General features: G+C 39.5%; 1 protein-coding gene across 1 annotated transcript; it reads right to left on the reverse strand.

The window, feature by feature from the left end:
* Positions 1–10,931: 10,931 nt before the first annotated feature.
* nrsn1l (neurensin 1-like) lies at positions 10,932–16,170 on the reverse strand. Its single transcript, XM_026349139.1, has 4 exons — positions 16,037–16,170; positions 14,125–14,208; positions 13,268–13,420; positions 10,932–12,553 (listed from the first exon to the last, which is right to left on the reverse strand). Exons 1-4 carry the CDS (start codon positions 16,163–16,165, stop codon positions 12,140–12,142), a joined length of 780 nt encoding a protein of 259 aa, XP_026204924.1. The 5' UTR covers positions 16,166–16,170; the 3' UTR covers positions 10,932–12,139.
* Between the last annotated feature and the right edge of the window lie 267 nt (positions 16,171–16,437).

Genomic DNA, 16,437 nt, shown 5'->3' on the forward strand with positions numbered 1-16,437 from the left:
TATTATTAAGTTAATACAGTTAATATCAGTTTGGAGTTTTTTCTTTTACTAATTTCCTTTAAATGTGTGCCCTGGTCCACCCATTAGGAACTGGTCTTGCCCCTGTTGAACCACAGATCTACTGCATTTGGTGGCCCTTGAAAACTAATCTGCTCTTCTGAGTCAACAATCCCACTTTCCTAATTGGACTTGTAATGGTAGCTATGTTTTGGCTTTAATTTCACTGTTGATTTCCTCTCCAGCTAGCATTATTTAATTATAGCCTAATGCATTTTAGTGGGTTTTAGCTGTGACCTGATTCTGCTTAACTATTCCCTGCTAGTGTGAAATGTAATTCTGGAGAGTGATTGATGACACATCTGAGCAAACATGTCAGTTTCTTCTGTCACTCAGCTTCATGTTATGGTTTCATCATGCTCATCAGCCCACTGAGTACACGGACAAAAATAGTACATCAAATCATCATGAATTTGTGTTTGTGTTATGACAGCACTTATAGTTTACAGCCAGTTCCCATGTTCAAATGAGTCAGTCATTAAGAAAGAAACATGCATCGACTTTGCGCCACTGTGTAAGTGTGCATTTATAATGGTTTTTATGAGTCACAGTGAAAACAGTGCTTCACAATCTAGAGTTCACCCACTGGTGCAGTCTGCTGACTCTTTTCAAAAGTAGGATGCCTGTCCTCCTCATCTCTTTCTCTTTATATCCAACTTCTCTTTTGTCAATGGTATACTGTGCATTTAATGAAGGTAGGCTTTTATTGGCTGTTGGTTCAGCCCACTTTATTATGGTTGGGTGTACAGAGCAACACGACATACCGTGGGCTGCCTGTGCAGGTTTTACACTCCTGCTGTATTCTCGTTTGGGCTTCTGGCCTCACACTCGCAGACTACGCTCCTCTCTTCTCTCATGAGGGTTTCATGCACTGCCTGCTCCAAAAACAGAGCGATCATGTAGGTGTTGAGGGAGGGATGCATGCTCCAAATTCTCCTCTGTGTTTTTACAGTCCAGCCCGCTCACTTTTGAACATCCCTCCTCCATGTTTTATCACAGAAAATGTGTGTTTTTTTTTTTTTTTTTTTTTTTGATACATTAAATGTCAGAAGAAAGATGGTCAAAAAATAAATTCTTAGAAAAAGGAACAGGCACCCTGCTGTTTGACTCAGTCATTTTTCTTTATAAAAATCACAGCAATAAGTGCTGCTTTCTAGAAAACTTGTTCATTCTATTTTATGTTGCAGCCGTCGTGTTGATGAGATATGATTTTTATTCAGAACACGCTAAGCTAGCAGCACAAGTGATATGCCCATTGGATTGGAAGAAATTGGCCAATGTTGAAAGGCAGCTGTAAACCCTTTCAACTCACGGCCATTTTAAAAGGTAAGTAAGGTAAGCCTCATAAAAAGCTGGTGAAAATGGATGCGAGTCTTGTATATATTGATAATAATTCATCCTTTATGCTTTTCCCCCCTCTATGCTGCTTGTATGTGGGGTGGAAACATACATGTGATCAAGGGGCCTTCCCCATAAAAGACACTCTGCGCTGTATGGCTGTCCATTAGCCACTGAGACAAGCAGAGAGGCAACACTTGGCATTCACAGATGGAGAGATGTAAAGAGAGTGCCATTGTGGCTGAAAGGTTCAAGGCGAGTACCAAGAAAATAAATCAGAGCCTAGTTGATGTGATTGTCAGTGTGAAAACAGGATGCAGAGCCTATCAGGTAGTACAGCCTGTCATCAGAGAGCAGGCTGGCCAACCTAGGGAGGAGGAACAATGAGACAAGGACGGCTGTGGTGATGACAAATGCTATAAACGAAGATGGGGCACTATAGACCCGTATCCAAACACCCTGAGTGATTCCGTCCATTTACTGCAGTCATGAATCCTATACATTGCTGCTGGTTATTTTGCAAACTATGCTCTAGTGTTTCAGATTTTTGAATACATATTTCTAACTTCCCATCTTTGAATTCTAGCACATAAAACATTTACTTAAGTTGTGGGGGGAAAAGGTGATATTAAATTTAATTAGTGTTAGGCCTTGTTATTGTTTTGAATTGAATTGAATTTTGTGGTAAAAGGAAGTTCAACAACAATAATAGTTTAAAGAAATGATAAAACCTTGATATCACTTTGTTGGATTATACATCAGCACCCGCAGAGAATGTCTGGCACAAATTAAATTTGGACTCACAATTGAACTGATTAGGATATGAGTCTGGACACACAGTCCTTTAAACTGCACCTTGACTGGTTGGAGGAGGCATATGAGGTGCGAGGTGGTAATTCTAGTTTTCAGACATTTCAACAGCACCTCACACCTCAGCAGATAAAGTAGTTCCAGCTTTACTGCAGTGTCCATCTGAAGAGTTAACTCTTGAAACTCTTGAGAATAAGAACCATATTTCTGCAGCAAACGTGATGAGCCGTCTTCTATTAGAGCCACTTTGTATCAAACCTTCTTTGTTGAGCTGCTTCCAGTAACTTGGATCGATTCTAAGTGCGAGCAAATCACGTTGTGCGACAGCAAGTTTCCAGCACGAAAGTTGGGAAGTTGGGAAGATACCAGTTGTTTTTTAAAATCAACTTAATTTCATGAGTTCAGTGAACTAATAGACAGCTTTTACACCTGACACACGTGATTCGAGACACATCACTGTTTACACCTGTACACATACTTATGTCTCCATGTCCAGCAGGAACTGGATCATAATTTATCCTTGTGGCTGACACGTGTATTTACCTCTGTCTACTGATCACCTGAGACTCATCTCAATAATGTCAAGAGGGTCTTAGAAGTTAATTCTTTTAATTCATCATTTGTAAAGACTTCCAGTCCGTCCAGTTGTTGTTTATGAGACAATAACAATAGAAATTCGAGGTTAAATTAGCTTAAAATGATAAAACGTTTTACTTTAGGTTATTGAAAAATATCAGCTGATTTCACACAGTTCCTGGACAAGAAATTTGCAGATTCCTATTTGAATAGGCAGTTTGTTTCCCATTTGAATAGGCAATAAGCTTTTTATGCCATTTAACACAATTTATAAACTGTTTACCATTCCTGAAAGCAGTATCAAACTGAAAGAGTTACATTATGACATGGAAAAGCTTTTATCTTTTCATATTTCATGTTTTTATTGGTCGCTCTTTGCATCATGCTGTCTCATACTGAGCCTCCTTATCCATTTGTTCTCCACATAACATCACTGCGAACGTCCCCGTATCTTTGTGGTATTGAATATCATAACAAGTATGCAATTTTTGTAAAGCTGATTAGAGAGCGGATGCAGGTCTAATTCCAGTTAACAGATTCACATTCCCAGCCCGGTACCAAATGGACAGGTCGTCATTTTGCCTGCAGCGGGCTGTCAGTGTCACTGACGCCTGTGTGTGGCTGAATATGTTGGTGTGTGAGCGTCTGTCCTTCCTTCAGCATCAGTTCTTTCACTGCAGCCATAATTACCACTGTCTGAGGGTAACCAACAGTGGCGGATCTCATTATGCCATGATATGGGTCGCGTCTGCATATACAGGCACACATGCACTGCCTATTTACATATGAATGGATCCAGTTTTGTGCACACACAGCCACAAGCAGGCACACACTCATCTATCCACCCACCCACAGACACACACACACACACACACACACACACACACATAAACACAGCATTTGCATATAAAAGCGTTAATGTGCGACACACACGTTACATAGTACACACACACAGCAGCCTATTCATACATGCACCTCACACATATGGGCTACTCATAAATTTAGACACTTCCGTCAGAAGGCCCTCGCCAGCCGACAGGGATATGAACCCAATATAGCATCCCAGAGATAAGCCAGTGACTCTGGAAGCAGAACTAATATTATTTGCATGGTGTCGAACGTTTATCTGGCGCCGCCTGCAAAGTGATGGTTCGGTGTCACTTTTGTTTAATAATGATGTGCCAATAGTAATATGCCTGCAGGCTGGAAACCTATTACAGTTCAAAAGATTATCCAAATACAATCTAATTTGGAATATTGCATTTTGACAGCCTGTGACTGGAGGAGGTGGGATGGTAATGCGATATTTTCTTTCCTTTTTAAAAATTCCAATTAACATTTTTAATGCTCAACAAACCAATGGTTACTGCAAATATGCAGAGGTGTTTGACTGTGCCAAATCTCCTGATGGGTTTCATACAAAGGAGAGAGGGAAAATAACTTTTGCACAATGCAAACTTTTGATTAGGCAAGTGCCATGTTTGGGTTCTCCTGTCTGTTGACTTTAAACTGACATTGTGGGAAAAAAGATAATCTTTAAATATATTGTAGGAGAGAAAACACTGTCAAACTGTTATACTCCATAGAAACACAAAAATCCCTATTTTACATTCATCATTCTTATCAGGGATGACAGCAGTGCCTTCTGTTGTCACACTAAGTGAGTTTATCTTACATATTACTTGCTTTAATATTGCACAGATCTACACCCACAGCCTGTAAATTAGTATTGCACAAATACTGTTCATATACACCCTGGTATGGCTTTTACGTTTAAATAAAAAGTAGAAAATTAATTTAAAGCAACAGAACTTGAAGCAGGTCTCTTGTCATTCTGCCACACATTTTTCCTAAGATAAAATAATAACCCAAAAATGGTACCCGCCACTTTATTAACATCTGTCTTTGCATACCTGCAGCCTTGAATTTAGCTACCTTATTATCACCTTCCTCTCATAAATACTTAACAAAGATAGATCAACAAAGTAGATGAAATTATTAGGAAAAAAATACCTTTTTCAAGTTATTAAAATTAAGTTATTAAAATTGAAATTAAAATTCACCTCAGATGATCTGACATTGTTATATATCATCAATACCTAATGTTTAATGGATTCCTGCAGTTATTTTGTGATGAAGTGTTTTAATTTCCTTTTTTCTGTTCATATCCACATCCCTTCAACGGGTCTCAACTACAGTACGTCTTCATTTGTGATTTCCTGCTTTTGCACAAATGGCTTTTTGACAACTGCTGGAGAAGCCGTGAGTTGTTGCTCCAATCAGAGTGGGTGCATGGGTGTATCCATATCCTGACAGTGGAAATATAACAGTCACCTCCACAAGCTTTGAATTTTTAATTTACTGCATTACTTGTTACATCATCTATAGTTTATTTCTAAGGTATTTTAAAATGAATGCTTTCAAATAGTAAACACCTCAAATGTATGCATGCTAAGCTGTTAATTCATGCACAGCTTGCCTGTACTGTAACGTGATAATTTATGCATTGACTCCATGTCTGTTTGTCGTTAAGCTTATGGTTCTATGCCTGACAATGAAAGGCAACCAAAACAACGTGGAACATTAAAAGTGAGTTTATCGATTTTTGCACTTGTTCTCTACCACGCTGAGGAAGGTCACTTCATCTTAACCACTTTGTGTTTGTGCGTAAACCTAACTGAGCCCTGCCATGGGCAAAGAATATGTTTGGCATAGTAACAATGCTAACACTGTATGCACCCATAGATACACATAGATGCCTCACCCAGGCTTCTGCTGCCATATTGCAGTGGGGTTCTATCTAAAAGTAGGAAACACCAGACTTGTGTGCTGCTTTTGGATGTTCTAATGAAAGAGTAGAGTAGGATTAACTGCTGGTATAATCTATAGGCCTATTTAGTATAACTTATAAGTTCTATACTTATGGCACTTTAAATGACACGTCTTGCAGGTGCTACTGCCACAACCTTCATCACTTCCTAATTGTTCACCTCTTCTTGGCTTGATCTCAATCAGGGAATCATTCATTATTCATCCTGTTTCAGTGCAACGTTATTAATAAAGTCCATTGTCTAGATCAGTGGTTCCCAACCCTGGTCCTTGAGGACCAGGAGTTAGGAACCACTGGTCTAGTTGAGTAAAAATTGAACGTCCCAGAACAACAAATCAAACGCACACTTATTCTGCTACACTTTTTACTTGAGAGATTTTGCAACAAACATCTGTCTGCCAAAAGCCTGCAGCACTGGACACCAGTCAGCAATGAAAGATCAAAACACGACACGGACGGTTACAGATTTGGAACAACTAACAAGGAGACAAAGTGTTGTTGAAGATGACATAAGGTTAGCAGATGTGTTTTCTTTTAGTAATATTTTAGTAGTACTGGACTATACCAAGCAACTTTGACCTTTGAACTTTGACATTGCTGACTGAGTAGAACAACAAAAACATGGCATTAGAACTACAGTAAGTGAAAACTAAGTGAAATTGTTATGAGCGAATAGGGGCTTTCTTTCATTAAAGTCTGGACTAAAATGACTTACATTAAACTATGTTCAATAAACATTAAAATCATTTCACATTCACCACACTTTCTTCAGTCATTTATATATAATAGAAGTTAATTAGCTTAAAACTAGATCACTTTAAAAGTAACCACACTGACGGTTAGACTTCATGACTGTGCAGTGTAACAGAATACAGGTTGCATTAATAAATGAATACTTCTTTCATTGAATTACTCAGGTCCTCAATGAGGATAAGGTGATGTCAATTTCTCTAAAATGAATCTTTTCTACATTTGTATAAAAGTGTGTGATTGGAAGATATATCAGCTAAAAATATCTTTTTTCCTTCCTGTATTTTTTTTCTTCATAGAAGCACATTTTCGTACTTTTTATGTGGGAAGACGTGCTCATGTAATGAGACTTTTAACTGATGAAATAGGGTGTTGGTCTGCCCACCAGATTCTGTTTCATCTTCACAGCCTCTAACAGCTGCGAAGCAAAGACTGATTGGTTGCGGCATGTAGAGAACCTCTTCTTGAATGAACAGAGAGAACATCGGAGGGCTGATGCTGACTAAAATGCTTCATGTTGTACTGGTCTCATACAGTCCAATGATTCTCAAATGATAGACAAATTCACTAACTGGCCTGACTTTCTCTATGTTCCCGTACGTACTGTTAACTTCCTGCACACATACCGTGGCCTGCAGTTGATTATTTCATGGTGATGGACTCTATAATGCTCTGCTTACATAAGAACTTGGCCATTGGAATTGTTTAAATTGAGTTGTGGTTTCAGATGGAAATAACGTCTCTTCATGTTGCGATGTGAGACATCAGCATGGTCAATAACGCTGAGTTCACTGGTAATGTGATTGCCTGCTGTCACTTCACTTCTGAGCCACATAGCACGTCTAGTTCTTATAGAAGAAAATGAACATTTGAACACGAAGCCATGCACAGTAATGGCAGATGGCTAGTGCGACTCTCTCCTTCTTCTCTACCACATGATTCATTTTCCCTGTCAAGCTCTTATGTTCCTTATAACGGTCACATCTGTCTGATAATGGCATCTGACGAAAAAGAAATGTGCATCTTTATTTGATTCAGTGAAATTTCAACTGTTCGCTTTTGGGTTTTTGTTCTTGAACACTTAAAGTCAAAGGGTTTAAGACCATTTATTATACCAAATGTAGACAATAACTCCTTGGATTCTCCCCAAATGAATCCAAGCTGTGCTAGATTCTGAAGAAAGCACATAAAATCCCCCCAAAGAAGTACACAGAAAGAACACTCATGAGCAGATACAGATCAGTAAGATGTCAGAGGCACATAAATGCACAAGGCAACAGCTGCCATTGTGAGTATGGTAATAACTAGAAGAGGAGGAGGAAAATGAGGAGGAGGAGGAGTGGTGGAGTGGAGTGGGAAATCAGCAGAGGGTGTAAGATCGGCAGCATCAAATAGCAGGCAGACTTGTAAGAATGTGTCTGGATGTGTCATAGATTTGATAAAAGGCCTACTTTATTAACAAAAAACAAACAAACAAAAAATCCAAAAATATAATCTACAGTTCCATTCAACAGTATTGAAATGGCAAGGCTAAATCCAGACACTGACTATTGTTTTAGATTTCACAGCTCTCACAATGCTCCTGTCATCAGTTGTTTTTCCCGGTTGAGCCGTTCTATGTATGATGCTCACTACACCAGTGGTTTATTTCTTTTTCAGGACAGTCCAAATAGTTGTATTGTCCATAACCTATGCAATGTTTGTGTTTAAGTAACAAAAAAGTTCAAGAACTGGCAGTTATACTCTGTAGTCTATGTGCAGTTGGTTTATCCTGACTAGTGCTGGCTAGCACCATGATGCTAAATGCTATCATTCAAACTGAAGGAGCAGACGGACCTGCTGACTAGGTGAGGGCACTTCATTATTTCACAAGTAAGAGCCGCATCTGCTGCAACAAGGAGAGTTTTCAAAACAAATATGCATTTATTCATATGTTACCTGTTAAACTGAGCCGTATGCTACTGGGCCCTTCAACTCCGGAGTGTGCATCTTCACAGCAGTGGGCGTTTGTTTGCAGGATAACAGGCTCAGCTTTGGCTGCAGCATTTATTGCTAAATAAATACTTAGATGTTGCATTACAATTACAACATTACCATTCAGAAAAACCCCATAGAGAAAGAGGATAAAGCTCAAAATTTAAGGTGTAATTATATTGGTAAAATTATATCCATATTGTAAAAGGCAGATTATTGCTGCAAAAAAATACAAAATTAAAATAAATAAATAAAACAACACTGTGATCAAATGGATGCTGGTCTGTCCTGGTTGATAGAGGAAAGGTTGTTATTGAGTTTGATGACTTTCTTTTGTGGGAATATGTTTTATGAAACAGCCACTATGTCTGTTTGTTTAGATATTTTTTGTGAGGAATAAGCATTGTTACAAAACTAGAATTAATTATTATTATTAATATTAGAAGGACAGAAGATTTGGTGATTTACAGTATATTACAAAGCTGTTATTTTCATAATGAGAAGCCTTTGTTTTCGAGCACAGTTTAGCCCTGTGACCTTTAGCAGAATGAACTTCTGATGTTTACGTTTTGCTTTTCTGAGCTATATTTTAAACGGTTATCATCTTTTTTTTTTCTCATCTGCCTCCATTTCAGATCTCATTTGAGCTTTCCTGGTCAAACGGTTACATAAAAAAATTAGAAGAAATCTGGACTTTTTCACACACGACTGGTGCCAAATATGTCCAAACAGTACTTAACCCAACACACAAGCTGAGAGACGTACCAGCTTCCTATCTGCTTTCCACAGCAGATGAGATGTTACAGTATCATATCGGTGCAGCAGGCTCTCAGGCAAGCAGAGATACAGCATCCACACACACACACACACACACACACACACACACATACACACACTGGGATGGATGGGTCTGCCAATCAGCCGAGCAGACTGCAGCCCAATCCTCGGCTGTGTGGTTCTCTCCCACAACAGAGTGACTCACACTCGGAGCTTTGCAGTCAGTGGAGTGTATCAGCCTCCATCTTCACAGGAAACACTGTCACCATCTCCACTTTTCTATCTCATTATGCACTTACATGCACTTGCTAATAAACCCTGAATGCTCAAATCAGTCGTGCAAACATGCTGAAAGTGTGCAAGATGCATGTTGACTTGTTTTTACTGCACTGGTTGAGGACAGTTGCAGTACATCAGAGCCTGAAAACAACTGAAAGGTGATGATTTATAAAATATGAGATAAGATATGAGTGTATCACTCCAGCTATGTAGCTGAGGACTAGTTGTGACCAAACATCCCCAGTTTGTGATTTGGGAAACAAGATGGGATGAGTCACACTCCCAGTTGTGACTCATCTCACCAAAGTAACACAATGTACAGCCATAAATACAACTCACCTCTCACACAGTCGTGCACAAACCCAGGTCTAAATCTCACTGTCAACTGCACAGTACAAGAAGTACTCAATGTGATATTTGCACAGTGAGTGTCCTGGTATTGCTTACTGGATTTCTTATGCTGTTGTGTGGCAATTCTCAGTAATAGCTGACTTTAAAGTGCGTGACTGACACACACATTTTGAATGCAGTTGAATGTCTGCACAGAATGCCAATTTACACTATAGCTTCACAGTGACATATTTTGAGAGAGTTAGTCTATCTATAGATAAACTTTACATTAAATTACCTTGAGTTAAGATTTAATTGTGTCAAACTAAAATTCATGGCAGACTTAATATATAATAAATATATAATAAATAAAATCTCTTAGAAGGAGTACACATCCAGCGAGTGCTATACAAATTGATTTGGGTCCAACTGAAAAGAAAATTTCAATCATTTGGATGAAAACACTCATCTTTGAAGTTACAGGATGTAATGCAGATTTCTTTTTTCATTATCTTATCCATCTCTCTTACAGTGTCATACTTGTCATAATTTGCTCTGTTTTAGTTTGATGGGTTCTACCTGTTTAACACTGGTTGGTTTGCTTTTGGGACATTTGGTCAATGAGCATAACAACTAGTGAATTATTGTTTATGTATATACAGTGTGTTTTTTGTTTAGGAGTCAGGGGTTATAGAAACTTCACTGATTTCCACCAATTAACCTAATTCGACACGTGTTGGCTGGGACTGAAGACTTGTTGAAAATGAAACCAATCTGTACGTGTGGAGTTAGAAAGTGTGTTTACCAGAACTCTGTTGCTTAAATGTAGACGACCAAGGCAACATGAACAATTAGCAAAATAGAAACCAGCCAATCAAACATGATACATAATATGTTAAGACCCATGGAAAACCTACCTGAACCTAATGTGGATAAATTGATTTCTAAAAACGAGAGAACAGAGGCGAACCAAAGAACAGCCTGAGCTGACACAGGCAGAACCACTGATGATTAGGCCTGGTCCAAAAGGCGCTCGACCTGAACAGAGGAGTGTCAACGTGTGTGGATGAAATGAGACAACATCTCTGTTCACAAGTCGCAAAAGTGAAAGTTCTGAGTAGACAAAAGGATAAGGGTTTTTTCAATCTTGGATCTTGAATCTTGAACATTGAATCACACGTCTCTAAACGTTCGGTATGCAGATCACAAGTTTATTTTGCTCATTTGCCTCCTGTTATTCTGTTATCTTCATCATCTACCAACACAATAAAACAATGAAACACCAATAGTAACATCCAGTGGAATCAGTGCAGTTGAATGAGGACATCATAGTAATTCTACCTGTAGTTTACTTTTTTTTTTTCTTTCTAACATGTACTCTCTATTATTCCAGCCAATTTAACTAAATTGGAGGACCCAATCAAACAGGTGGCCCCTACGGTGCCAGTGCAAATTCCTCTCACCTCAGCGCTTCATCACTTAATCGCTACTACTGTGGTATGCCTGTAAACAAAAAATCTGATTGGTGTGAAAATAAGGAGAGGGGGAGTGCTTGGCCAATCAGAACACAATCTTTGTCCAGAGTTGGAAATAGAGCACTCGAAGCCGAACTGTTGCCTGGAGACACAGATTGCAGGCAATTACGGAGCTAGATTACAGTGAGGAGAAAATAGGTGATATTGTCATTGGAGCACGAATTTGTGGGTGTGGGTGAGCGGGTGAGTGCAAGTGCATGTTAGGTGTGTTGAACACAGAAGGCTGAGCATTAGTGTAGATATGTGGAAATATAGATATGGCATAGTTAATGATTCTTTTTATCCGTTGTCTCCCTGCATGTGAGTCCCTTTTGAAAATCCTGTGATTCATGTGAATGGAAATGTGGGTTGTCTATATGATTCATGCCGTATCGCTGCCTTCTCTACCTACTTGGAAAGCTGATACCATTGCTATTTTAAAAAGGTAACATTAAAAAAGACTATCACCACTAAGTGGGAGGTAAAAACATTGTTTTCTACCACCCGTCATCAGGTTTCTTCTATCTTGAAGTCTCCGAGTGGATTGTATTTTTAAAATATAACATTAGTGCACTGCACAAACACAGTCTGGTCGACAATCCATATGCTGCAGGATGAGGTGTTTAAGGGAGCCACAGGGTCTATAGTTAAAGTCTCAGAGCCTGGATTTACTACAAGAAATGAATGATCTATTAGATTAAGTTGTGCTTCTAAACTTGATAGTTGTTTAAAGTGCTTGTTTTATGTCTAACTGTAATGTCCAGGTCACAAAACAACATCCATTTGAACAGTTTTTATACTCAAATAACTAATTTCTTACCAAAACAGATCAGACACAAACAATAATCAGTAGAAGTAATAAGTACAAGGAGGCTCCTGAACATGTAGCTCGACAGGAAACTTTTTAAGAAGCGGGCTGCACATTTTCCACTTTGGACAGTGAGACAGGTATTTTCCTCTTGTCTACCCCTGGCGGCTTCGTGATCACATCCCTTGGATCCCTAAATCCTCTCCACTTTGACCCCGAATCTCCTCTCTGCTCCCCATCCCCGATGCTGTGGAGCAACCTCTCTTTCAAGTTGGCTCTGGGGAGGATCCAAACAACAATCCCTACGGCCACGAGGGCCGAGCCCAGGCAGGAGAGCCCAATGCCGGCTGCGGTGCTGATGTGCAGCCCCTTGTTGAAGCCGACAGCCTGGGTGTCCACGAAGAACAGGTCTCCCTCTCCAAACGACTCTATTTTATGAGGAGTGGAGTAACCAACTGAGAGGCTGGCAAAGCCTGCAGTCAGGATCAGGAGACCCAGAAACAAGGACACCTGGAGAGAGGAGAGAAAACTGAAGGGGTAATATGTGCTTTCCTGGTCTATTCTTCTTTAGGTGGCACTCTTTGCTCAGCACACTTCACTTCTTGTTAGGAAAGGTCATTTTGTTGTTTGTGATGCAGAAAAATCCAAATTGCCAAACAGGCAGGGGGCTTACATGTAATCCTTCACCTTTACAAATACCACTGCACCGCTGCTGGTACTGCATCATGTGGAGACAGCAGTTTAAAACGCTGGTGTTTGAACAACATAAAGAAAGATTTTTTCATTATATTGGTGAAACTCATTGCTGACAGGTGAAAACAATCAGCGGGAGGTGGCGTAGCTCTACCGGCACTCACTGGGCAAACGCAGGGGTTGACACTGACAAGGACACAGGGAATTTGTCGGTCCAAATTTGCGGAAAATGGAAAAACAACAAACAGCAACAACGACAACAACAACTAAAATTTATGTGACCTTTCGAACTTCAGCAACTAATTATTCTTTACTCTGTATACAAAAGAAAAATGGTGACTTGAAAGTAATATCTCAATATCAATAGGGTGCACAATATTAAAATAAACTTCTACATACGTTGCATATTGTAGACATTTGTTTCCACCAAGCTCTGGTACCTGTACTAAATGTACTGCATTGAATACAAAGACAAGTTATCGAATTAGTCTTAAGATCCAGTAAATGTGTTGGAAAGTGTTGATGTTCTACCTTCCAGACTGCCGAGTTCCACCACAGGGCTGACCTCTGGCTCTGGACGAACCCCCGATCCTCAGGGTCTCTGTCCCACATGGAGGCTGAGCACTCCTCGTAGAAGTGGTGCAGATACGAGCGAACCCCAAACTGAAGACAGCTTGAACCGGCCTGCAGGGTGTGAAAACACCAGTCACTCAGTGATTACATTTGCCCTGCACAGTCTCTCTTTCAGGTTTGAAGCAAGAAGAACAAACGCCCACAAAACAAGGAATGCAGAGAATGGGTTAACGAATAAAGAGGACTAAAGTTAGACTTGAAGTACATTATTTTTAACTCTTTATATATTGCATGTGTTTAATAAATACAAAGTACACTTATACTGTTACTGGGTAAGAGGAAGAACAAGAAAGAAAACAAAGTGACAGTGTGGTGTTAAAGTAACTAATGGTCCTGAAGCATTCAAGACGCTTTATTTCCTTATTACAATAATATGACTCCAACCAGCAGTTGGCACAATTTAATGCCTTATAGTTTATCTTGTAGCCTTAGTAATTTTGACACGAGAGAAGGAGAAAGTGGTACAGAAGGTCAGCGTGGATGGATCATAAAACACGGCCTGATTCCAGTATGAATGGGTTTTTTTTAAATTAACCATGACTGTTCCACAAAAAAACACAAACATTTAAAATCACAACCATGCCAGTGAATGTAAGCCCAAACATAAACACAACCACATCACCTGAACATACCCATTATCAAACTGTATTAAGTGACCTTTCTACATCTGCCTGATGTTGACGTTAAGAACATTTTAGCTGTAATAAAATCAAGTGAAATCAAGTGACCAATCACCGTGGGAGACCCAAGCTCACCTCACTGCCGGACGACTCTCCTCCTGATCCAGAGCCACATGCCTCAGAGCACAGCGCCATACTGTAATACCACACCTGGTCCACCTATGGTAAAGATATATATTACAGCTAATACATACATACAGTGCTGAACAGATTGATGTGTGTACATGTCAGCTGCCGGGCTGTTGTAGAACAAACACTGGTTGTGTGCTGAATATGGATTCCCCTCAATAAAAAAAAAAACTCCCTTCAGAGACTGGTCATAAATCTTGGCCTGTTTCGTCAGGTTGCCCCAGTTATTGTTGCTGGATGTGAACGGCTCATGGCCACCAGGGCCCCGAGGGGGCTTTATTACCACCCACAGATGAGTCACAAATATGCAAGAACATGCACACGCTATTCCTCCTTCTACGCATATGCACACATGTCCCTCTGTTGTTATTCTCCTGAGACGCTTCGACTGATTCCGTTCGTTCTCTGCCTTCAAGTGGTTGCTCTAAGTGGCCACACATGACTGATCGCAGTCTGTACCATAAAGTAACCTGCAGTAGATGAGTAGGAGATCTTGACTGTTTTATTTTAACTGACTGTTTGAAGCAGCGTTTGGTTTTTTACCTTACAAACTAAAACTTTTACAAACAGCATTTACAAATTATTCCATTATCTTCTAAATAAACAATTGAATGGGACCAGACTTCATTAACTAAAAGCTATTTATTTCAGTTTAACGACATACTTTATTGATCCCCTTGGGGAAATTGTTGTAGGTTTAGTTTTTCCTTATAAAGGAATTATCCTGACCTTTTTAGTTTTAATTGTGGTAAACATAATGACAATTAGAAGTATAGAGTCACATGAATAGGAGGAAACATAATGTGAAAACCTCAACTTCACATAAATGCTTCTATTGCCACAATTTAATGTAGTTTCTGGTTAATAATAATAATAATAATAATAATAATAATAATAATAATAATAATAAATACTTTATTGATGCCCTTGGGGAAATTGTGGTTGGACAGCTGCCAGACAGTACATGATGGTTCTACTACGGGGTTTTGGTGTCTTGTCAAAGGACACCCTCAGCAAATAGCCAGGAGGAAATGGGAATTAAACCACTCACCCTTGGGTTTGTAGATGAATGCTCTACTGCTTAAAAAAATATTCATGCATTTAGTTTCTAAACATAGTGCATATAAATTTGCACTTGTTGAACTAGTACTCATCCTTGTAATGGAGTTTTTTTTTTTTTTTACAGGTATTACGCTAAAGTAAATATCTGTGTACTTCTTTCATTGCGTTGAAGATTCAGTTATTGCTGTTAATTAAACATGGAGAGTGCTGCCTGATGATGGAATAAGCAGTAGAATATGACACCAGTTCATGGGTTTTGATTGCTAATGAGATATTTTTTTTTTCATAAGACTGACAAACTGATTAAATATAATCAAATAACACTTTGTAATAATGCCACAGCCCCACATCGCTGTCCATGGTGCTAGTAAGTTTGGCCCAACTTTCCTCCTAACTCAAAGTGAACATCAATGCAGTAAAAAAGTTCAGTAAAAACAAACTCCAGCAGTAATTAGTGTCTTAGAGCATCTAATGCGCACAGTTATATGAATCTTTACTACCACTCACTTGCAGGACTTTATTTCTTTATGCTAATATACTACATTAAAACGGCCAAAACGTCAGATTTTTATCAGATTCACATCCTCTTAAAACATTCAGGATGTGCAGCTACCGTGTGATCGGAGCTCAGCACAGACATCATCTGTGCGCCATCTCTCCACTGACCAGTGAGTCATCGCGGCCACGCAGCTCCTCACACTTCTTTCTCTCTACAGCGCAGCCACTCGCTTTCTTATTCCAGCCTCCTCTTTTCAACTCTAACCGTGTTTACAGCCAGTGAAGGAGTCCGTCTTACCCCGCTGGCCGGAGTGCTCGCCCTTCTCACTGGGGATCCATGAGCTGTCGGACCGCGCGGAGATCCAAAGATGCTGTTGATGAGAATCAGCGGAACGGAGACACTGAGCATGCGTGGAGACGCTGTCATTAAGAGGTGTTTCTAATGTTTTGGCCACCCTTGTTACATAGATAAAGTGGGATTAAAACATCAGAATAACCTCTTCGTCCAATGCTCTTCAGTTCGACTCCACCACCTATAAATCCTCAATAATAAACATACAGTAGAAATATCACCTTTCTGACAGTTTTAATACAACTGAGAAATTCTAACTTTGAGGTAGAATTCATGTCAGTTGAGTGTAGTCCTGCAGGACTAGTGAAATCAGGTAACAATATTCCTTAAAATATAGTATGTACACA

This window comes from Anabas testudineus, chromosome 11 (assembly GCF_900324465.2).
Source record: "Anabas testudineus chromosome 11, fAnaTes1.2, whole genome shotgun sequence".
In the NCBI taxonomy this organism is placed as follows: domain Eukaryota; kingdom Metazoa; phylum Chordata; class Actinopteri; order Anabantiformes; family Anabantidae; genus Anabas; species Anabas testudineus.